At 32.9% G+C, this 25578-nt stretch overlaps 1 protein-coding gene and 1 pseudogene across 1 annotated transcript; both read left to right on the plus strand.

Moving 5' to 3' along the window:
• The first annotated feature begins 7545 nt into the window (after positions 1–7545).
• LOC115956911 lies at positions 7546–17157 on the plus strand (annotated as a pseudogene).
• Positions 17158–18683: 1526 nt separating this feature from the next.
• LOC115954741 (protein trichome birefringence-like 43) lies at positions 18684–25150 on the plus strand. Its single transcript, XM_031072670.1, has 5 exons — positions 18684–19003; positions 20395–20566; positions 23316–23491; positions 23899–24057; positions 24698–25150. Exons 1-5 carry the CDS (start codon positions 18726–18728, stop codon positions 24993–24995), a joined length of 1083 nt encoding a protein of 360 aa, XP_030928530.1. The 5' UTR covers positions 18684–18725; the 3' UTR covers positions 24996–25150.
• Positions 25151–25578: the final 428 nt, after the last annotated feature.

The raw sequence follows: 25578 nt of genomic DNA on the forward strand, positions 1-25578 counted from the left end.
TAATTACTTACGTTATAGGGAAAATTGTTTATTTTTTTATAGTTTCTTGTGGTTGCTGCAAGCTGATTTAACCTTGGCACCTTAGCAATGAAAAGGAAATTTTTTAAGTTGCTAAAAGGGAAAGGTAAAAGAAATTTAAATTTTAATGTGTTAATGTGTTATGATCTCAAATAAATAAAAATAATTATATATGTGGATGGAGTGTTGATTGTTTGATTTATTTATTGATAGGGATAGGGTTGCAACTAGAGAGTACTGCATGACAGCATGAATGGCTTCTCTATCAATGACTACGAATTGCAATTTATATAATTCACATGCTAGCTAGTTAATCAAAAATGAGATGGTCCATTTCCTAGTGATCGATTTGTTACAAATTTAATGTAATTCCTAAATCTGTAAGAAAAAAAAAATAGGGAAGAGAAAAAATATGAACAAAAAGAATCACACAACACAAAAATTTACATAGTTTAATAATATGCTCACGTCAACAGAGTTGCAACAATTCTCACTATATCAAAGAAAAAAAATACAAATGCAGCTATATAATATAACAATACATCAAACCCTAATTCTAAATTGACGAATATATATATTTCCCAAAAACAAGCAAAAAATGAACCAAGCTTTGGTCAAGTCAAGTCACAAATCAGATCGATTACAAAATGAAGCTCCACATAACCCAACACAATTTTATACAGGTCCGGGAGAACTTCTAGCTGAACATATGAATTTCTTTTCTAATCCATGTCTCACCTGTACACTAACACATTCCAAACGTGTGTTTTGTCTCTCGTCCCTTTCATTCATATTCACACACAGACCTTTGTATGAGTTTGTTTTCTTCCTTCAATCTCCACTTCTTCATCAAATCAAAGATCTCATATTTGAGATAATAAGGATATTAATATATATTTGTAAAGTTGTTTTAATTAGAACTTATATATAAAAATATGTTTAGGATATATACTACAAATTTACATGGCAATAGAGTTGTTTAACCACGCTGTATCGCTATCAGTCACCATTCCATGAATTTGATACACAAAACGTGCAAATTCACACCTTGTCTTGTACATTTCTTTTTTATCAATCTAAAATTGTTTAGACGGTAGACCATTGAACTTGTGGCCAAATAATTTTACAATGGATCAAACTCAAAACTATTTTGTAATTTACACCAGAATTGTAAATTTTATAATTTCATTACAACAAGATATTTATTCAAAATGTGCGAGAAGATGATGAAGAAGGGCCATAGAATTTGAACGATTCGATAGTTTTTTTTATTTAGAAGAGACAATTTGGTAGTTTGGAGCTCCTAGAGTACATTGGACTATTGGAGATATATATATGGACTTCTTTTCTTATCTGTCTATATCACAAAATTACATACTTGCACGTTTCTTCTTTGTGAGCTATTACATTCATGTTCTTCAATGGACCTCAACTTGGAGATATGGTTTGGATTCAAGTGACTTAAATCTCTTTCAACTAAAACTTGTACACACCCATGAAAGCGAAATTCAACATTATCGATACACCCTTGCAAACCTCTCTTTGTGCTAATTGTTAAGTAAATAAGAGAATATGAGAAGTGGTTTGTGCTAATTGTTAAGTAAATAAGAGAATATGAGAAGTGGAAGTTAAAGGGTACACTTTAACTTGTTGGGAAGATAAACATCTTAGGGAGTTTCCTTGAGCAATTAATATAACATATAGAACACACTTTAACCCAAAAGGCCTAAGCCCAATGGGTATGTGCTCAATTATATTATATTAACCGCTCATTCTTCTCATCTTTATTCAATGTGGGACTTCACTCGCACGTATAACCCAAAAATCTCCCCCTCACGTGTGAGTCTCTGCCTCTTTGTGGGCTTCAAGACCTCTCTATGGGCCATGAACAAGTCCTACTTACTCCCCCTTGCCTAATGGGCTTTTCACTTCATCAATGCATCATCCATGAGTCTCTCGTACGCCATCCATAGGAACCACGTGTCAACCCCGCACGCACATCCATGGGAACCCCGCACGTCCATGTCCATGGGAACCTTGCATCACACCATTATTTAGCACCATTAGCAAAATTCATTTGTTGGGCTCTTTTTTTTATTTTGTTCTCCAAGATCTTTATGTGTGGGCTATTTAGGCTTTCTCTGTCCCCGCTGGATAAGGACCATGAACACCTCACCACCTTCGCCGCACACAACCTGGCTCTGATACTACTTGTTGGGGAGATAAACATCTTGGGGAGCTTCCTTGAGCAATTAATATAACATATAGAACACACTTTAACCCAAAAGGCCTAAGCCTAATGGGTATATGCTCAATTATATTATATTAACCACTCATTCTTCTCATCTTTATTCAATGTGGGACTTCACTCGCACGTGTAACCCAACATAACTCTCAAGTTGTCTTACATACTAGAGATCATCATTCATTATCAATAATATGGACCTAATTAACTCATTAGACCATCCAATGGCTTTTTTGGTTTTCTGCTCTTAAGCTTGAGAAGGACATGAGTGAATTTCTCTACTTTTCCCTCAAATTGTTCATTCATCAAAATTTGAATTCGCATTATTGCCTACTATAGTTGCTTTCACTTGATAGTGATACTGACTTCTAATCAAGATAACACGCTAGCTGCCACTTGAATTCAAATTAATTCTGCATCTCGATTCAATTATCTATAAAATATGACAATGAAACATCATGATATATCATAGAAGTATACATCCTTATCCATAAATAAAAGAAAGAAATGGCTCCTTAATTTAAAGCCTGTAAGTATTGCAAGTATCCGCAACCCCACACAAATCTAATTAATTGCATGGTCCATTATCCCATGGTTTTCATAGTAAGTTAGTTGTAACCATATGTGACCATTACACATTATATGAACATCTTGGGAAGAATATAATTGAGGGGTAAAAATATCTTACAAGATACTACTTTACGCAAAGCTCAAGACTATGAGTTTAAACCCAATCATATTATATTAATTCCTCACATACTTTACTTTTTCTCCATTGAAAATATATACTATTTTGTAGGAATTTTTGTTTCCAAAATAATCTGTGTGGACTTTACAAGTCTACCTTTTGCAATGCACACTTGTGTAGACTCCAAATACACACACCATGTTCCTACTCCATCTATGAATGGACCTTCATTTTCTTGGCATTAATACAACAAATTAGGACAAAATGGGCTTCTGCCCTTTTTGGGCAAATTAATCAGCCTTTTGCCCTTCTTCCCAAACTAAATAGGGAAATACCCCTCTTTTGAAAATCGAGTTTTTGAAAATCGATTTAAGCCCTATAGTGACGTTTATAAAGACCTATAGTGGCGTTTTGTAACTTGATATCCATGAAATCGAGTTATAGACAATAAAATTGCCTATAACTCGATTTCATGGATATCAAGTTATAAAACGTCACTATAGGTTCTTAAAATGTCACTATAGGTCCTTAAAAACGTCACTATAGGACTCTAGAATTTTTTTTTTTTTTTTAACTCGATTTTGAGAAACTCGATTTTCAAAAGAGGGGCATTTCCTTATTTAGTTTGGAAAGAAGGGTAAAAGGCTAATTAATTTGCCCAAAAAGGGCAGAAGCCCATTTTGTCCCAACAAATTAGGACACCACTTACCCCAAAATTTGAACTCTGGGAGTTTAGGGCCAGTTAGAAGTTATGTTATACTAATTCTTCGCCTCCCTTCACTTCTTTCTATGTTGAATTCTGTTGTATACCTAAACTATTCTAATAAGTATTGCATAAATAATGGTAGATATATGTTTTATTTATTCATATAAATTATTTGGAATTAGGATTCGTTAGATTAGGTTGGATTATGATTAATTTTATTGATAGATTATAGGAAATTTATATTTATCTTTATGTATTTGAAAAGCTATATGTATAAACTCAGATGTTGATAATGAATAAAGAACAATCATAACTTTATGAGTTGCAAATTGTTAGCTAGTCTAACTACAAGGTCTGGACTCACTCTAAGTAAATTCATTTATCAAATTAGGAGGTCTTGGTGCCGTCAAAGCAAATAACAAAAATTAAATCGGGTACACATAACAATTGTTATTAGAGCCGGTTATGAAGGTACATTGCACAAAGAGATTGGAACCTGATGTAAATAACCTAGTTTCCTTAACTTCAAAACAGCAACAAAGGGAGATGCAACAAATGCTCACTGCGATACTTTCCTACCTTGATCAAATCGCAGGTAACCAGAACCACGATCATGCAAAAACTCACACAACTGAGGTGAGATGGCAAGGTCCAACCATGGACTCGTACATCAAGTTGTGCTATTATTTAAAAGGTAACAAAATTACAAAACTCGAGTTTTTGTGCTCCAATGACAATGGAAGGTCAGAGACTCACAAATTCATTAAAAAACTTACATTAAAAATTTACAGCATATTTGTCAAATGTCTAAATTCATTTAAACAAATTCTTAAAAAACTTTCTACAACAATTAAGTATGTATTTAAAATATTTATTTACATGTTAGAGAAGCCTTGTTTGAAGAACTCGCCACATTAGTTGGCCAAGTGGCATGTGGAATCATAGCTTAATTTGGCCACCTCATATGCCACATCATCATTGTCACATCATGTCAAACCACATCAACATGGTTATACCACTGCGTAAATTGTGGACATTGCCACATAACATCCCTGAGAAAGTTTGTTAGAAAATAGAAATTTTGAACTTTTCACTGAAGATGTAGACTGATCATGTGTACCTATCATTTTTTCTCCATCAATTACAACTAGTCACGTTGTAAATTGTGACAAAAACTGTGTAAGTTTATCAGTAATATTGGTCCTACATTTTTTTTTTTGGTACGTGGAGGAAAAACCTTTGGAATTTTGGGCAAGAGTTGCGATCAATAGTTTCGTATTTTTGCTCAATTGATATCTCAGCCCATATGCTTTTTTAAGGGGACATCGGCCCATATCTGGTGCTGAAAGTCTCGATACACTAGACATGCTAAAGTGCACGCCCCACTAAGCACTAAGCCACTAACCCTCGTATTGCTCCATTTTTGTTTTACTCTTATTTTTCTCTTTTTTATTTTAATTGTTGATACCAAACTGAGTTGGACACAGAGTTGAAGTTAGTAAAAACTGGATTTGAGAACTGAGATTCAATTTAGAATAAAAAGACATTGGTTTAAAAAGTGGAATCATAATCAGAATCCAAATTAGTTTTTAATTATTGTCTAATTTTGTATCACTTGTCTATTTTTTTTTTTTTTAATTTTAATGTCAAATAACTTATTCATAATATTCACTGCTAAAATGTGAGATGACTATCTCATCATTACTACTCCACTTCTATGCATAGACAATAATTACAACCTAGTCTACTCCACTTCTATGCATAGACAATAATTACAACCTAGTCAAATTAAAATAAGGGGCCTGGATAATAAATAAATTAAGGCAAAAGTTAACAAGCACTACATGGTGCATGGTGTTTGTTAAAATTAAAATAATGTGAGTCTCACTTAATAAAAAATTGAATAAATGGGAGGAAAAAAAAAACACGGTATAAAGCTGACTCACAGTCTATAAGGCTAACAAAAATACTGACATAAAACTGGGTGTTAACAAGCAAGGTAAAGTGCTAGTTAACACAACCCATAAATTGATAACTTTTGATTTTTTTTAAGGGTTATGTTAATTGGTGCCCTTAGATCAATTATTAAGAAATAATTTAAAAAAAGTTTTGACATCTCTTTCATGAAAAATATAAAAAGTAGAAAAAAAAATTAATTTTTTTTCTTTCCCATAAAAAGTTTTAAAAATATATCATAAACCAATGTTCTTAGAGCACATGTTAACATTTTCCATTTTTTAAATTAATATTTTGATAAAATAAAGTTGAAAAATAATTTAAAATTTTCATAAATTAAAATTACAAGTTCAAATGCATTTAAATTAAATTAAAATTTTGAAACCATAAATTAAATTAAAGTTAAAAAAAAAATAACATAACAATTGAGAGAGAGATTAGACAATTTATGCATATATAATTTAATTTGTTTACCATCAACAGGAAACATACATGAAAAAGGTATGCATCATAATTGAAGAATGAAACAAGATGTCTAGTCTACAAAATGATACATCATTATACATCATGGTCGGCCACCTCATCATGGCCATGGTTGACCACCTCAGCATAGCCATGTCATCATGCTACATAATCAAACACCTCCTTATACTTGCATCAAAGAAATACTAAAAGTATGAAATTATCAACTAATTTTCTTATTAGGTCTTTAATGTTAAGAATTAAAAGAAGCTTATAATTAAAAATTCTCAATATATTATAATATATGTTGAAAATGAGTCAGTAAAAAATTTTACAATAAAAGCTTGATGAGTGGGTCAGGCTAAGTCGAAAGGTTCAATTTTGGCTACGGTTTATAAACCTATCGGACTAAAATGAATTGCTATTCTTATTACTAATACACTAATTTTTTGTTTGGATTCGGGCAAGCTTCCGAGTTCAATTTTACTCTCTCTCAAAAAAAAAAAAGTTCAATTTTACTAAATCCATTTTTATTTTAATTGTCCAATTCATCCTTAAGATTTAATCATTGTCAATTTTGTCCCTCTTCTTATCAAATGAGTCAGTCTAGTCCCTCCAACCAAATTTGTTAGCATATAAAGCCGTTCTTTTTTCTTGTAAAAAATTAATACTCATCAAACAACAAGATATACTATATGGCATAATTCACGAATGTTTTTAATTAAAAAAATATGTAACCAGCTCCGTTTACTAATTGACTTGGACAAAATGATTAGATTATCTCATTTTTTACAAAATAAAAAAAAAAATTAAAGTTTAAGGACTAATTTGAGAATTGAGGTAAAACCCTAAACGCGTCAATAAACTAATTTGAATTTTTGGCCTCTTTTTTTTTTTTTTTTTTTTTTTTAACTACTCCAAAAATTAAGCATATGGACTAGGAACCTAAAAAAATTCAAGTTGTTAGTTCTTATATTTCTGGTTTTTAAAATTGGTTTGTGGGTTAGCTTGAATTTGACTCTGGTAGTAGTAAGTAGTAACTGGTAAGTATTGCTGTAGCATTGTTTGCACCCAGAAGTATGAATTAAATGGACTCGATGGTTTAATTTTAGCTCCTCCTGTAAAATGTGAGAGCTCCTTTTTCTTTCCAATATGACTGTTCAGAATCTCTTTCTCTTTCTCTCTTAAATAAATAAAAAATAAAAATCTCTATCTCTCCCCCTCATTTTGCACGTTTGTGTGTTATGTCAAACTCAACTACATTGTCGTTCATAATCATAAATGAATTAACGTTGACGAAACTTACTTTAAAAATACTCAATAGAAAAAACTCTAATTAGATTGAGAAGGAAGTTTTTCAATTCCACCCCTTCTTTTTCATACCCATTATCTCATCATTAAATTCACTTCTGAGTTTTAAAAAACCATCTCCCCTTTATCTCTCTCTCACACAAACACACATTTGGTGCAATGGCCAATATTGCTGTTGCACTCCTTGTCCTACAATTGTTGCAGGTGGCCATTGGGGAGCACAACATTCAAGACCATACAAGGAGTTTTGAGAAGAAGGAATGCGATATGTACCATGGAAAGTGGGTTTATGATAATTCATACCCTCTTTACGACTCAAGTCAGTGCAACTTCATAGAGAAGGAATTTGCTTGTCAAAGGAATGGTCGGCCAGACAGGCTCTATCTCAAATATAGGTGGCAACCCTCTGCTTGTAACTTGCCAAGGTACCAAGTGTTAAAAGTTATAAGTTAAAACTCCATATTCTAAATTAATGGGCAGTATAAGATTTAAAATTGGAATTTTTTTTTTTTTCGACTTATCAAAAAAAAAATTTGGAAATTTTCTTCATTGAACTTCACCTTTTCTTTTTTCTAATAAAAATTATGTGAAAAACGTTGGATTAGATTAAATTCAAAATTTTCTAACATAATATTTAAAATAATAGGTAATTTATTATGATATCACAATAAAATGAGAAATTCGGGTAGCCTAGTTGGTTAGATACCAGGGCAACAAGTCTCAGAACTTGGGTTCGAGCCTCAACAATTAGTTGTGTGTTGGTGCTCCTTATATCCTATCTCCATCTCAAACGGTCCAAAAATAATAAGTGAGTTTCTCACAAACTGGGAGTATGGAGTCTCGCCCGGGAGCAGGTAAGGTGTTACTATGATCACGCCCAAGTAGAAAGCCATACTAGTCGCCCCCCACTACCCTTTTTTTAAAACAAAAAAATAAAACAAAATGAGTTTTTTTTAATAAAAAAAAAAGTTTTTTTTTTTAATTTTTTTTTGGGTTCTAATTTGGGAATTCATAACTCTTCAAGCACCTAACCATTTTCCTAAGTGTGTGTAGTCACTCCGTCCATACACAACAAGTAATTATAGGGAAGAATCCCTTTAGAGTGATCAATGACTCCAAGATACTAGTTAGGAGTTTTGATCCCAAAACCTCATGGATTTTGGCCTTTAAAAGTTAAAACCACTATACCAACCTAATAGCCTATTAAGGTTATCCAATAAGTGTTAATCCATAAAACTACCAGACCTAGCAAAATTGGACCTGAACCTATTAACTTAACTCAATGCAAAACTGACCAGTAGGAAAACAGGTTAACCTATATCCAACCCGTTTGAAATGTCGGGTTAGGCCAAGTCAACCAATACCTAACCCATTTTTTAAAGAAGTGATTTAAAAAATAATAATAATATTTTACTTATTTTTTTAGTTGAAGGTAATATGTGGAAAACAGGTTAACCTATATCCAACCCGTTTGAAATGTCGGGTTAGGCCAAGTCAACCAATACCCAACCCATTTTTTAAAGAAGTGATTTAAAAAATAATAATAATATTTTACTTATTTTTTTAGTTGAAGGTAATATGTGGAAGATTGAATGCTCTTTGTCGGTGGAAAGAAAATTACTATTCCTTTTTTGAACTCTCTTTAATGACATGCTATCTCTTAAGTATTCCTATAGCTACAGTTTCTAAAGCAACTTGTAGCATTGGTCCACAACAATTAGTATTTATGGTGATGATATAATGTACTTAAAAACAATTATGGTCCATGAAATTTAGCATTTTTTTTTTTTTTTTGTTCATTGTGTTTGTTTATATAAAATTTTTTTTTTTTAAACTTAAGAATTTATATATTATTTAAATTTTATTTTTGAGTATATTTTTATGCATTTTCTTATTTGTATCCTACATGTGAAAATTTTTGGGTCAATCCATAACCCGATTAATCCATAACTTGATTGACTCGACCCACTTGTAACTCGTTTAGGATAACCCATTTTTTATTTGAACCTAAATTGATCTATAACCCAATTAACCCAACCCATTTTCCAGGTTTAAATTATCCACCATCTCAATCACATGATTTGAGCGGGTTCCAATTAGGTCAATAAATAAGCCTTTAGTTGTCAAACAAGGGATTTAGGTTCAAATCTCTCATACTCCAAAATAGAAACTCATTGGTGTATTAGCAAAATATTTTATACATATATATATATATATATATATATATCTATGTGTGTGAAATGGATGTCATAGATTTGAATTCCTCAAAAAAACTTAAATGAAACATTTAACCTAAATGTCATTATTAACAACCTACTAAGTATTTTTAACTTAACATAATTTGATTTAGTTTTTCTTATTCATTTATACAGGTTTGACGGTCTAGATTTCTTAAAGAAATTTAGAGATAAGCAAATCATGTTTGTTGGAGATTCATTAAGCTTGAACCAATGGCAATCATTGACATGCATGCTTCACACAGCTACGCCACACTCTGAGTACAAGTTACAAAGGATAGAAGGCCTCTCCACATTTACATTCACGGTGAGATTACCTATTAATTGAGATAGAATGAGTGTGAGTATTTAAATAAAATAGAAGATAGAATAAATTATTTAATGTGAGTTTTTTTGTAAAAGTAGTTGTATAAAAAAATATTGAAAAAATTGCATAAACTAATACGAATACTCTAATAATCAGCTTGAATCCAATTATTAGATGTCTTCTTTCAAATGCAATGATATATGACAAGTTAATCTAGATGAATCCTGCATTATTAGATTAGTTACTTATATTACTGTAGAGACTTAAAAGGGGGTCTTGCAATCCATGAACTCCCACGTCGTTTAGGAAAACACATGGAATGTGCTTATAAGGAGTGACATCCCTTTAATGTGAAAATGCATTTTTCCCCATTGTTGTGTGCTTTGGGAAAAAACAAAACTGTAAGGGATATGAGTCCCAAAGCAGACAATATTTACATAGTTAGAAGGCGTTTGGTTCACTATGATGTGCTCTTGATGTGATGCACATTACGATGATGTGACATTAAAGTTTTTGGTTTATTTTATTTTTTCTAACATTACCGTAATTTAAAATTATAAAATATATCACATCATTTTAATCTCATCACCTTCCTAAACAATGTAATATTGTATTCTTGTATTGAGATTAAATTAATGTAAGATTACAATAACATAATATTATGGCGTAATATAACGTCACAACGAACCAAACCCCCCCCCCCCCCCCCCTCAGGGTGGAGTCGTTATAGTGACAGAGTTTTAACTTTCTCTTGAACAATTGTACGTCATTATTTTGTAGGAGTACAATGTTTTAGTGAAGTTTATGCGGAATGCATTTTTGGTAGACATTGTACACGAGATATGGTAGGGTTTTGACACTCGACAAGGTTGATGACGAGAAAGAATGGGACGGAATTGATGTATTAATTTTCAACACATGGCATTGGTGGCAACACACCGGCAGGAAACAACCGTGAGATTTCTCATTGACCCTTTCATTATTTTTGCTAATTTAAATATTTAGGTAAATTACTTTAATTAATCTGAAAGTTTTGTGTGTGTGTTTCATTTAAATTATATAAGTTTATTTGAAAAGGTTTGAATGTTTAACTGCAAAATTTCTAAAAATTTTGAAGTTTAAATTAAATTGTTTTGAAATTTTACTGTTTAAATAAAATATACCTAAAAGTAAGTTTAAAATATAATTTACCCTAAATTTTTTTTTATTAGACTTTTAAAATGCAAATATGTCTTGTGGCCAAAAAGAAAAAAACTCTGGATTCTAATTAGTTCAACTGGTAAAATATATCATCATCAAATAAGAGATTTAGGATTCGAATCCTACCTATATCAAAAATGTCATCACGGAATAGGTGTCATAGATTGGAATTCTATCATATCTATAATAAAAAAAATTATAAGTGCTTTTTAAGTGTATATGGAACTTTTTTGTCTAAAATTTATTGGCTTACTTGTCTATTTAAAAAAGTTATTTGCTTACATGTCTACATTGACAAAAATATAAATATATTTTTTTGTTAGAAATACCAAAAGATGTTGTGGGGCCCAAGAAGCTGTGGCCCTGGCCCGCTTTTACATTGGGGCCCAAGGCCCAAGCCGAGGAGGGGTATAGCCGAGGACGTGTAATAAAAGTCCAGGTAATCCTAAGACATAACTGAGGACAATTCTGTCCTCGGCATATCTGAGATCCCCATGAAAGAAAGGGCAAGAGCGGTACAGGAACAGTTTTGGGAAAAACCTAAAATATCTATGTTGATAGGGAAAGGGACACTGGATAGTACAACGACCAAAGACAAAGGGAAAGCTGCTATTACTGCCATTGAACACTCTGCACCTGACAGAGTCATGCTCTTCAACTTTTACAACCACCCCCAACTACTTTGGGTATGGGCTAATGGGACAAGTATTAGTCCTAGAAAGTCGAACCTACACGTGGACGTAGGATAAGGGATACAGGCTAATAAAAAAAGGGAAGCAAGCAGTTCGGAAGAAATGGGCTGGGAAAAATGGCCAAGAACCAGAAACTCCCAGCCCACCTCCAAGAGAAAGACTCTTCGAGCGAACATGATTTAACTCTATATGAATACCACGACAAACCACCGTCCGGTGACCAAGGTTTAGCCTTTCAAACCCACGCTCTACAAATGATATTGTTTGGGCCTTTTCACGTGCGAACCCAATATCATTTTGGGTCGTTACAAATTGTGTCCTTATAATTGGCGCCGTCTGTGGGGAAGGCTTGTGTCTTGGCACAGGTGGTGGGTTGAGACAATCCCTCACATCATTTCCAACAGCCGGATGTAGTGTTCTAGCGTAAAATTCCACTAGGGGCTATGTTTCTTCATTAGGGGCTACGTTTCTCCACTAGGGACTGTGTTTCGTAGCGTCAGCAACACGAATGGTTCTAGGGGCTTGGCCGAGGAGCTAATCCCCCTAAACCAAGGTCCCACGCCATAGCTGAGGGGTTAATTCCCCCAACTACTTCAAAATCAAGTTTTGGACAGAACCAAGGTATTGCATGGTCCTCGGACTCAAACCTATGGGGAAACCAACTACTTATCAAAATCAAGTTTTGGACAGAACCAATGTATTGCATGGTCCTTGGACTCAAACCTATGGGGAAACCAACTACTTAAATATCAAGTTTTTGACAGAACCAAGGTATTGCATGGTCCTTGGACTCAAACCTATGGAGAAACCAACTACTTAAATATCAAGTTTAGGACAAAACCAAGGTATTACATGGTCCTCGGACTCAAATCTATGGAGAAACCAACTACTTAAAAATCAAGTTTTGGACAGAACCAAGGTATTGCATGGTCCTCGGACTCAAACCTATGGGGAAACAAACTACTTAAAAATCAAGTTTTGGACAGAATCAAGGTATTGCATGGTCCTCGGACTCAAACCTATGGGGAAACCAACTACTTAAAAATCAAGTTTTGGACAAAACCAAGGTATTGCATGGTCCTCGGACTCAAACTTATAGGGAGACTAACTACTTAAAAATCAAGTTTTGGACAGAATCAAGGTATTGCATGATCCTCGGACTCAAACCTATAGGGAAACCAACTACTTAAAAATCAAGTTTTAGACAAAACCAAGATATTGCATGGTCCTCGGACTCAAACCTATGGGGAAACCAACTACTTAAGAAGAATGTTAGGTTACTCAGACCTACAGGAAGATCATTTACTAAAAGTCGGATTAAGTCCTAGGCATAATGAAGATCTTGATCTGTCATCAGAGCCTCAACTCTAAGGGAATTGATGCAAACGAGCGTTTGAGCTCGGCATGGTCGTACCTCGGTCCTCGGATTGGATACCAAAAAAGGACCAAGGCTACAAAAGCTATTAGGAAAGCAGCGAAACACTCTAAGTACTTGGCGGCCCACATGGTCGGTCCACTTTTGAACCACCCATCCTCGGATGGCTACCTCCTACACCACACCAAGCATCCAGCTGTCATCTCGGCTGTTTTGGGGTACGTATCTTTTTCTCAGGTCGGCATTATTGTGCCAAATAGTTCTATTAAGTCTGCAATAACATCTTTTTCTTAACATCTTTTCCTTAGCAGGGGTTTCAGCCCTAAGTACTATTTCTTTTTTAGGACGGCATTATCCAGCCGAATAGCCCGATAAGGATAGAATTACATCTTTCTCTCAAACAAAGTTTCTTTTTCCCTAAATATCATTTGTTCAAGTCGGCATTATTGTGCCGGATAGTTTCAATAAACACAGAGCAAGGTCTGTTTATTAACTGGGATTTCGGCCCTAAGCGTCGTTCAGAATGTAAAAATAAAAAAGAAGTCATATGATAGTACGTCTATTCATGGCATAACCATTTCAAAAAGAAGAGGTAGAATATACAAAATAAAGCACTGTTGACTTTTATTAATATAAAGAAGTATTACAGCGTACAATGAAGGGCTTAAACAAGCCTATACAGAAAATGAGTTGCAAAAACAATTAAAAAAAAAAAAGGACAAAAAAAGAAAAGAAAAGCAACAAATAGGCAACCAGAAGTCTTTTTTAAGCTCTGCTCCGAAGTCTTTCCAAATTTTGGCCCAGTAGCACCCATATTGAGAGGAAGACCTCCCTTAGTGGAAGAGGAGAAGAAGAGGAAGAAGGAAAAACACCAGGATGGATCTGGTGATGGGAAAGAAGAAGAAGGGGAGGCAAAAGGAGGCACCAGTGAAGAAAGAGAGGAAGAAGCAGGGACACTTTGTCCTTGCGTCAGCCCTGACTCCTAACACGCTGGTGCCATATTAGCTATATTCATAAGAGAGCGGCCGGTACTGATAATGGGTAACCCTAGCTCAGTCGCACCAAAAGCTTGACGCGATGAGCCTCTGCTTCGGATTTTGACTGAAGGGGGGATGAGAGGTATCTTGAGTCTCTGCCAATCCTGCCCTGACCGAGCCATTTTAAGTTTCGGAAGAACACAGTGCTTCTGGGAAGGATGTGGTCTCTTCATTCCCACTTCTACCTCAGACGTATCACAATCCAAGGGTTGAGCGTGCAGATAAGGGAAACTTTGGGCGAGGCTAGAAATTTAAGATTTTAGAGGATTTAAGGGGTCTCTGTGTGATGGAAATAACCTCCTACTTTTCTTCTTATATGGAAGGCAAGATGGGTGACATTTAATTTATGCAAATTTTCAAGAAGATCTGTAAACGCGAATATACCCACTCCACTTCCCAACGCCGTCAATAACCGTTGAATTTGAATGGTCTTGTGAGGGGAACTCATTAAAGACACGTCTCGAACACTGAAACGACAGGAGCGCATCGTGAGTGAATCTAGAAGAATATCTTGTAATCCGGCATATTTCCTAAATAGATGAAGGGATACCAACATTAATGAAGGTCAGAGTTAAATGAGCTGTAATAAAGGCTTGGCATCACCAAAACCCTCCTCTCCGACTAAGAGGTAGGACAGCAGGATTTTGAGGGACTATTGTGGGGCCCAAGAAGCTGTGGCCCTGGCCTGTTTTTACATTGGAGCCCAAGGCCCGAGCCGAGGAGGGGTATAGCCGAGGACGTGTAATAAAAGTCCAAGTAATCCTGAGACATAACCGAGGACAATTCTGTCCTCGGCATATCCGAGGTCCCCTTGAAAGAAAGGGCAAGAGCGGTTTAGGAACAGTTTTGGGAAAAACCTAAAATATCTATGTTGATAGGGAAAGGGACACTGGATAGTACAACGACCAAGGACAAAGGGAAAGCTGCTATTACTGCCATTGAACACTCTGCACCTGACAGAGCCATGCTCTTCAACTTTTACAACCACTCCCAACCACTTTGGGTATGGGCTGATGGGACAAGTATCAGTCATAAAAAGTCGAACCTACACGTGGACGTAGGATAAGGGATACAGGCTAATATAAAAAGAGAAGCAAGCAGTCCAGAAAAAAGGGGCTGGGAAAAATGGCCAAGAACCAGAGACTCCCAACCCACCTCCAGGAGAAAAACTCCTCGAGCGAACACGATTTAACTCTATATGAATACCACGACAAACCACCGTCCGGTGACCAAGGCTTAGCCTTTCAAACCCACGCTCTACAAATGATATTGTTTGGGCCTTTTCACGTGCTAACCCAATATCATATTGGGTCGTTACAAATTGTGTCCTTGCAGATGTCATTGCCAATTAGTTAAACACTTAAACTACAAGTTCTTGGCAAAAATCAAAATACAAATGTACTAAATAATTAAAATTGAGGTTTTAAAAAATTATACTTAAAACAAATAATATATGATAAGTTAATGAAAAACTCATCTTAATTGTCTTTTTGGTTTTTATGATAGGTGGGATTTCATTCAAGAAGGAAAGCATCGGCAGAAAGACATGGATCGCTTGGTTGCCTATGAGAAAGGGCTAATGACATTGGCTCGATGGGTGGACACAAATGTTGATCCTGAAAAAACTAAGGTTTTCTTCCAAGGAGTCTCTCCGGACCATTCCAGGTAAGTCATCACAGAAGCTAATTACCAAAATATAGAACAGTTGTTAAAGAAATTAATCACAAAAAGGTAAATATATAGAAATTGTTAAAGAATTAAGATGGAATTGAAACCATATGCATACACTTGTTGGAGAATTGATATATATTGCGGTTCTTAGTGAATGTGTACGCATAAATTAAAATGAAATCATTCAAAGACCTTCATGACCGAATTGTCAGTGTAAAATCATGACCAAATTTACAGATGTTAGATAAAATTAATAATATCTAAGTTGATCATCTATGAAGACTTTTTATAATAAATTTTTTTTAAGAATTTTATTTGTTATATTATCAATGTGACACTAATCAAATTTTTTGTCACATCAATTTGAAGACTTTTTATAATAAAATTGGCAGTTGTTTAGCATTTCCTTACAAGAATAACATCGATAGTCCTTTTCATCATGAACATTACTGAAAAATTCTTGAGTGTGTACAACAATTTTAGTATTTCCTTAAAAAAAATTATGAGTGTGTCTAATAATTATCAATAATCAATTTTCCTAACAACTTAATAAATTAGATTATACTGTTCCACACTTTAAAATTTATATTATAATATATAATTTTAAGTAGATTAGCTATTATTAATAAAAGAGATGGTTAGTATAATATAAATAAAAAAACTTAATTAGTGATATTGCATCTCAAAAAATAAAAATACTGATTTTTAAACAAAAATAATAATACATAAAGTTATAAGATTCATATTTAATAGTTTGAAAATATTAATAAAGAAGACTCCACTTGATTTTGTCCTTCTAAGTATAAAATGCATTAAGATCCATTCTTATACTCAATTATTTTGATTGATATTACTGTTGCTATACTTTATTTCTTGTTGTTTCCATTATCACTTGGACATGTTCATGTTGAACCAGTGGAAGTTATTGGCCGGGAAACAATAATGGAAAGAACTGCAAAGGAGAAACAAAACCCATACTTGCACCAGGATATCCAAATCGCCAACATCCAGAAGAATTGGTGTTGGAGAAAGTGCTGCATACAATGACAAAGCCAGTGCACTTACTGAATGTAACAAGATTGTCACAACAAAGAAAAGATGCACATCCATCCGTCTATGGCTCGGGAGGGCACAAAGGAATGGACTGCTCTCATTGGTGTCTCGCGGGACTCCCTGATACATGGAATCAACTTTTATATGCAGAACTCATAAGCAAATAACTTAATTTGTACCGTATGAAAAAAATCCTTACTTGAATAATTGTTAGTATGTTGTTATAATTCACTATTTCTTTACGAATAATTTTTTCTTGTAAACAACGTTGGTCATAATACTGCATTTAACTTTTGTTTGTAAAATAATTTATCAAGTGTGACCCAATACAAGACTATGGAAAATAAATTTTATTTCACATTAAGATAAACAATCGAATTAAGATCATTTGTATTCTGTTTGTTTCCACACAAAAAAAAAAAAAAAAAAAAATGTTTTTTACATTTTACATTGATTCATTGTTATTGCACACTCCTCTGTTTGTTTCTATGAAAAATGTTTTTTTTTCCATAACATTTTACATTTTACATTGATTCATAATCATATTGTTATTGCACGAGAATTTCAGCTATGTTTAAGAAAATCGGCCCATTTGGTACCGACTATCATCCAAAAGTGAACACAAACTCAAAAGGTGCTCAAAATTGTTCCTGGCTTACTTTTGAAAAATGATCAACTTCCTGCTTTTATCCATATCTCAAACAACAAGAGAATTTTGTACAAAAATTAATTTTAATTTAAGGTAAACTATATATTTGGTTCATAACCTTTACACTGAATGTAACTACTGATTTTAATTAAACCCACTACTAAAATTGTTTTTTTGCCCACCAAAACCAACTACTAATAAACTGTCACTTATAATATGTTGTAAAAGTATTATAAAAATATTCTGGATATAACATTTCTCTTCATTTCTACTTCTTCTATTTTTTAATAAATAAATTAAAATTATATTCTACTTTTCTTTCTTTCTTTAAATAAAAAATAAAAAAATTACGTTCTAGTTAGTAACACTGTTTTTCCAAACTAAGCTATTTTTTTAAATAAAAAACTAAGAGAAAATTTGAAGGATGTACATAAGTCCACTAGTTAGTTATATTTATGATTTTCACAATGGCCTGTGGAATCTATACTATTATTTAAGAGGCTTCCCCTGTTTGAATTCTTCATTTTTTAGTTCAAAAATGCCCTTGCGCCCTTATGTTTAAGTAAAGACAAAACTAAAAAACAATCCAGTAAAAATGCAACTCTAATTCCCACTAAAAGCTTGCCTAAAAAATAAAATAAATAAAAACACAATTTTTTTCTACAAAATAGGACCACTAATAAAATAAAATAAAAGACTCATCGCGAAGCATGTGTGATAAAGCTAGTTGTGGGATAACTATTAAATGGACTTGATGGTTAAATTTTGGCAGTTCAATATTATCTAACAAGGTATCTCCTCTGAAAGCTCGGATTTCACAACTTTACATCCTCCTCTAAAATGTGAGATTTCATTTTCTCTTCACTGTTCAGAATCTCTCTCTTTCACACATTTTGCATGTTTCTTTGTTTTGTCAAAACTCCCTTGTCATTCATAAATGAATTAACGAAACATGAAAAAGAAACTCGATTGACATTGAAAAGGAAGTTTTTAAATTCCACCCTTTTCTTTTTCATACCCATTTTCTCTTTTTAAATTCACTTACGAGTTCAAAACCCCATCTCCCTTTATATATATCTCTCTCTCTCTTACACAAACAAACACACATTTTTGGTGCAATGGCTAATTATATTGCTCTTGCACTCCTGGTTCTACCATTGTTGCAGGTGGTAGTAACTGCTGGGGAGCCTAACATTCAAGATTATACAAAGAGGTTTGAGAAGAAGGAGAGTTGTGATCTGTACCATGGAAGTTGGGTTTATGATAAATCATACCCTCTTTACGACTCAAGTCAGTGCAGCTTCATAGAGGTCTCATTTGCTTGCCAAAGGAACGGTCGCCCAGACAAGCTTTATCTCAAATATAGGTGGCAACCCTCTGCATGCAACTTGCCAAGGTACCCTTTTTTACTGTATGTTCTGGTCTAATGGGCAGTTAAAATTTAATATATAGGGAATTTTCTTTGCTTAATGTTTGTTTTACACTATACGCACACAATGCAACAGCTGTTGTGCACTAGTATTTATCCATTTTCTTTTGATAAGTTAGTAAATTATTTTTGGAAAATTGTGATAATTTAAAGTAAGATTCAACACGTAAAATTTTTAATATTATCAAACTTAGGATCTTCTACTCTGACTATGATAAAGTAATTATTTTTAAATCTTAAACTATTAAGAAATAATTAATTTTCTTATTAAAAAAATAATGAATTTAATTATTTAACTATAATCTTAACATATTTATTGAACTTTATCTTGTTTTATTTTCTTTTCTTTTTTATAATAATAATTATTAAAAAAAACGTTGAATATATAAATAAAATCCAAAATTCTCTAACAACATTAGGGGTGTCCACCCAGACCTAGACTCGACCCAACCGACCGACCCGAGAGCTTCGGCAAGTCGGCGACGGGTTACAAAACCAGAAACCGACTTCGGTGGGTCAGTTGGCAGGTTCTCTCCTCTAAAACCCACCTCAACCGACCTAACCAGATCCTTAGCAAAATACGGTGAAACAAGAATTTTTCAGAGTTTTTGGTCAAAATACTTTAGATTTTTAAGAGATTTGTGTCAGATTTGGGGAGATATCACCGAATCTAGTAAGATCTCAGCCAGATCTGGTGGAAATGTCACTGGATCTAGCAAGATCTCGCCAAATCCGGTGAGACCTCCGTCAGATTTGGGGAATTTTCACCTGAAATCAACTATTTTGGCCGGATTTTTCACCGTGGATGGTTTCGACCGAACTAACCTTGTTTCCAGCGCAAAACCAACCGCTCCGATCCAACTCCCTACCGGTTGGCAGCGGGTCAGTACTTCCTCCACTCGATTCAATCGAGTTAGTCTTGGGTTGGACACAAACCTAACTCGTGGACACCCCTAAACAACATAATCTTTTATAGTATGAATGATTTATCATGATGCCAAAGTAGAATTAGAATATGCTTTATTTAAACCCTTAAATCTCCCAAATGATTTGATTATTCATAAACTAGCTAGACATGAGTTTTTTTTTTTTTTTTTATTCGTATGATTTATTTATTTATTCTCATCTTGGTGGAGTAAGATTTTGTATCAAAACTTTATAGCAAATAAGCTGGGTCAAATAGTCTTAAATACTAGGTAGGTTGATTTTCTTATTTAATTAGCTTGTTAAATGATTCACATATTCTACATGAGTTTGATCCTAACCACTGTTTAAATCGTATGATTTGAATGAGGCAAGGTCATTAACAAGAACAACCTACTAAGTATTAACTTAATTTGATTTAATTTTTTTTACAGGTTTGACGGTATAGATTTCTTAAAGAGATTGAGAAATAAGAAGATCATGTTTATTGGAGATTCATTAAGTTTGAATCAATGGCAGTCATTGCTATGCATGCTTCACACTGCTACGCCACACTCTGAGTATAAGTCAGAGAGGATAGGGCCCCTCTCCACATTTACATTCACGGTAAGATTACCTTTTACCTTCAATTTGATCGCATTGCCTATTCTATTCCTACCTTTAAAATACTAACATATGATGAAAAATTAGATTAAAATTTTAAATTCCTCAACAATTCTTCATACAATAGATTAAAATTTAATTGTATCTGTCAGAAATAAGTAGTTCAAATAAATATATAACTGAAATAAAGAAATGTAACTGAATCAACATAGTTTTGATTTTCTAAAAAAAGGTACAAAGCTCACACCCATATTAAATATAACTAATTTAATTTAATTTGTTCATCACACACTTACAACTAGGGGTGGCAATGTTTCACATGACTTGGAAGCAAAACATGAACATAATACGGTTTGTGGATTAGTGTTTAGTGTAAATGGATTTGTGTTAAAATAAGTCAATATGCTTTAATATGATTAATAATTTTGGTCAATTTTGTGTTGTCCTACCTAACCGTTAATGAACCCAAAATTACATGATTCATATAAAAATTTTCATTTTTATCTAACATAAATTTGAACTCTAAATATAATTGAAAGTAATTAAAAGAACTTTAATGGTTATATTGAAATTCTAAAGTCCATAATCCTTTTACCGAAAACAAATTTTTTTTTTAATCTCCTTTTGATTCATTTTTGTTAGATTGTGTATTAAACGGGTAAAAATTGGCCAGTCATGTCATGTTAATATGCTTAATAAACAGTTGTGTTAATTAAGGCTAAAGAGATTTGAAACAATTATTAAATAAGTTGGGTTAGGATTGAGCCACATATTCAAATACCCTTGTCTTAACACGATATTAACATGATCTACAAACATGAATTACCATTTACTACCCCTATTTACAACTCTTGACACATAAAATAAAAGGCCTTTCAATTCCAGTGCTGCCCTCATACACCTAGAGGGCCAATATTAAAGTGTACCTGTAAATCTGAAATGTGCATGCAATGAATAGGAGTTGCATATAGTATCTGTAGGGGTTTTAGTTGTAATAGTCGTTGTCTGTGTTCTATTGTACTTTAATCCTTGCAAAGCATTCTCATCAAGAGTTTTAAAAATTTTAGCATTTAGCACTTAAAAAACTAACTTTATAGCATTTAACACATCACTTTACAATACATCTAACATAAAAACTTCTATTTTTTTTTTTTACCACTTCATTAAAATATTATTTATTTATCATTTTTTATTCTTCTTGAGAGAGAGCAGAGAGTGAGATTTGAGGGAAGAGAGAGAAGGGGAATAAAAAAAATAATAAAAAATAAGTAGCAACTTGCTACAGTAGAGTGTTAGTAATAACATCTTACTATAACAAGGTGCTAAAAAATTTAAAATTTAGCACCATTGATGCAGGGGCTTTTTTAGTGGTTTTGTTGTTAAAAATGGCTTTTAGCATTTATCCCACCTTTGATGAGAATGCTCTTGCTATGTTATCCATGAAAAGAAAAAAATGAAAGGCCATTCAATTCTTGTACTATGGTCCTCATACACATAAAGAGACATATTCATTTCAACGATATTGGCATACTTCTCGCGATACCATGCTTGAGGCAAAAAATTTCAGGCACGATTACTTCGTCAATAAAGGTGTCATCACATTAATCACTAACAAAAAGTTAGAAATGGTCGAAAATAAATACTTCATATCATTTTATGGATGCCAAAGAGATCACTTTCAAGAACATGGATAAGATCTGAGTTCATATGTAAACCACTACAAAAAAACTGGTCTACAGCCACATTTTTAAAACGTGGCTGTGACTCCTAAAAACATGGGTAGAGGTCCATTTGTCCTATAGCCGCATCTTTTATAGCCACATTTTTAAAACGCGGCTATAGGAGTTATTTTGGCCGCGTTTTTAAAACACAACTGTAGGGATTATTTTAGCCACAGCTATAGATTTTTTATTTTTAATATTTACTTTAGCCACGTTTAATAAACGCAACTATAGGTTTTTTTTTTTTTTAAATGGCTATAGCCACGTTTATAAAACACGTCTATAGGTTTTTTTTTTTTTTTTTTTCTTGGGCAAATCAATAATTCCTTTTTCTTTCTACAAAAAAGTGTAGGAAGTTTTATCAACTAGTTTATCAATCTGTTTATATATGTCCAGAACATTTAGTACTAAATAAACCAATGGACAAACCAACCTAATGCCACGCTTTTTACATGTTGCTATAGGTCAAGATTTTAAGCCGCATTTTTTTAACATGGGTATAGGTCCTCTTTTAAATATATATATATATATATATATATATTCGGCAATAGACCCTATCCAAAAAATGAGACTAATAACACTTAGAAACGCGGCTATAGATTTAACCTATAGCCGTGTTTTAAAAACACAGATATAGGTCAGTAATTTAAGCTACGTTTCTTAAATATGTGGCTATACATTACCTGTAGCCACATTTTTTGAAAACGTGACTAAAAAAAGTGGCTATAGGTCGCATTTTTAGTAGTGAACAATGTATGAGAGTTTGTGGTCTGTAGGGTTGAGACTGACATATTGATTCAACCAAAAATTGTGAAGTGATGGGATGATTTAAGGTTCAAACTGTAACTTCTTTGGAATAAAATTACATCTTTAATTCTGAAATAATTTATACATATATACTTGCATTAATTAGTGGTTACCTCAAGCTTGAATCCAATTATTACATGTCTTATACTTTAAATAAAATGACATGACAAGTTAATGTGTATGTGTCGGAAAAGATTACTAATTATTTACTTTATGTTTTGAAGGAGTACAATGCTTCAGTGATGCTTATGCGGAATGCCTTTTTGGTGGACATTGAACACAAGAGATATGGTCGGGTTTTGAAACTCAACAAGCTTGGCTATGAGAAAACTTGGGACGGAATTGATGTATTGATTTTCAACACATGGCATTGGTGGCGTCACACCGGAAGGGAACAACCGTGAGATTTCCATTAATTGACCCTTTATTATACAATTTTAGTTTCTTTTGAGGGTGTGTAAAACTATGATAAACAATTTGTCTTTAACAAGTTTAACCCTTTAAGTTTAGACCTCTAAATGCAAATATTCCTTGTGATTGTTTTGTATTTGGATTATCTTTATACTGAAAAACTTATTTGTTTATTTTGTTGAAAATTGGAAAAATTACAATTATTTTATACCTAAACAAATGAGATTTTTTTTTATTGAACGGTATCTTTAAAAAAAATAAAAAGCTAATTCAAACGCACTAAAAGATTTTTTTTTTTTTTAGGGTGCAACGCACTAAAAGATTTGATATATATATATATATATATATATATATATATAAATGCTTTTTTGTTTTTTGTTTTTGTTTTCATGATAGATGGGATTTCATTCAAGAAGGGAAGCATCTACAAAGAGACATGGATCGCTTGGCTGCCTATGAGGAAGCGCTAAAGACATGGGCTCGATGGGTGGACACAAATGTTGATCCGGAAAAAACCAAGGTCTTCTTCCAAGGAATCTCACCGGATCATTCCAAGTAAGTCATCAAAGAAGTTCAAGTTTTTACCAAAAAAGTAAGAAAGTTGTTAAAGATTTTAATTACATTAATAAATTAAGTATATACAATTTTTTTTTTTTTTAATACAAGATAGAAATTCTACTCAAATCTAATTTAAGTGTATTGTGTGTGAATCTCACTCTTAGTCCTAAAGATTTGATAGTAAATACAAATTGTTAAAGAGATTAGATATAGAACAGTATGCAATTATGCATCTACAATTGTAACAAGCAATGTGTTATGACTATAAATTATTTGAATTTAGTTTAGTGATATACTAAGGCTTCTTAGATAGATTAGTATTGTTATTTATATATGTTCAATTTAATTCCTATATTTTAATAAAGAAATGTTATGTCCATAACAATTTCACAACACTGTTACAACAAATCTCAAGTGGTAAGTTGTTACCTGTTGTTACTAGTAGATAAAAAAGTCATTTAAGTGGTGAATTCAAATTAAAAACCCATAACAACATAGTACCTAATATTTGTTGTAAAAATACTGTGAATGTAACACTGCTCATACTTTATTATTTTGATTGTTGTTGTTGTTATCATATATTATTTCTTCTTGTTGTTATTACCATTATTTTATGGACACATTCATGTTTAATCAGTGCAAGTAATTGGGGGAACCATAATGGAATTGAATGCAAAGGAGAAACAAAACCCATATTTGCACCAGCATATCCAAGACACCATCCGGCAGAACTGGTGGTGGAAAAAGTGTTGCGAACCATGTTGAAGCCGGTGCACTTACTAAATGTAACAAGACTTTCACAACAAAGAAAAGATGCACATCCATCCATCTACGGCTTGGGAGGCCACTATGGAATGGACTGCAGCCATTGGTGTCTTGCTGGAGTTCCAGATACATGGAATCAACTTTTATACGCAGAACTCATAAGTAAATAACTTAATTTCTTCCATATGAAAAATCTTACTTATCAGGTAAAAGTTGGTATGTTGTTTAATTCGTTATATCTTTACGAATAAATTTTTCTTGCAATGTAATCCTACTTCAACTTTTGTCAATAAAATAATCTATCAAATGTGACTTGAGAAGCGAATATATAAAATTATTATTACCTATTATGATAAATAATGGAATTAAGCTCATTTAATTGTATTTTGTTTGTTTCAGATCAAAATGTTTTTTGATAAAAAATTTTGCATCAACTTGAATCTAGTACCATAAACAACAAAAGTCATCAGAAAACGTTTTTTATAGTATTAAAAAAAAAAAAAAAAAGGTTAAAGGTAGCAAAAACGTTTAGGGCGCGTTTGGTAGGAGGATTTTTGTTTTTTTTACAAAATAGTACATAGATAATTCTCAAAAAATTGAATTTGAAACTGGTTTTCAGATAATAACTTTTACATTACATGTGTATGATTCCCACTTTTAATAACACTTTTCAAAATATGGGAGAAAAAAATGATGTTTGAGAGACCATTTTTACTTTTGAAATTTTTTTTTTTTTTTTTTGGTGGATAATGA

This window comes from Quercus lobata, chromosome 8 (genome assembly GCF_001633185.2).
Source record: "Quercus lobata isolate SW786 chromosome 8, ValleyOak3.0 Primary Assembly, whole genome shotgun sequence".
NCBI lineage: Eukaryota > Viridiplantae > Streptophyta > Magnoliopsida > Fagales > Fagaceae > Quercus > Quercus lobata.

Coding starts and splice junctions, on each gene's coding strand:
- LOC115954741 (XM_031072670.1), top strand. CDS start 18,726: ATGGCTAATTATATTGCTCTTGCACTCCTGGTTCTACCATTGTTGCAG. Junction 19,004..20,394: donor TCTGCATGCAACTTGCCAAG/GTACCCTTTTTT, acceptor TTTTTTTTACAG/GTTTGACGGTATAGATTTCT. Junction 20,567..23,315: donor TCTCCACATTTACATTCACG/GTAAGATTACCT, acceptor TATGTTTTGAAG/GAGTACAATGCTTCAGTGAT.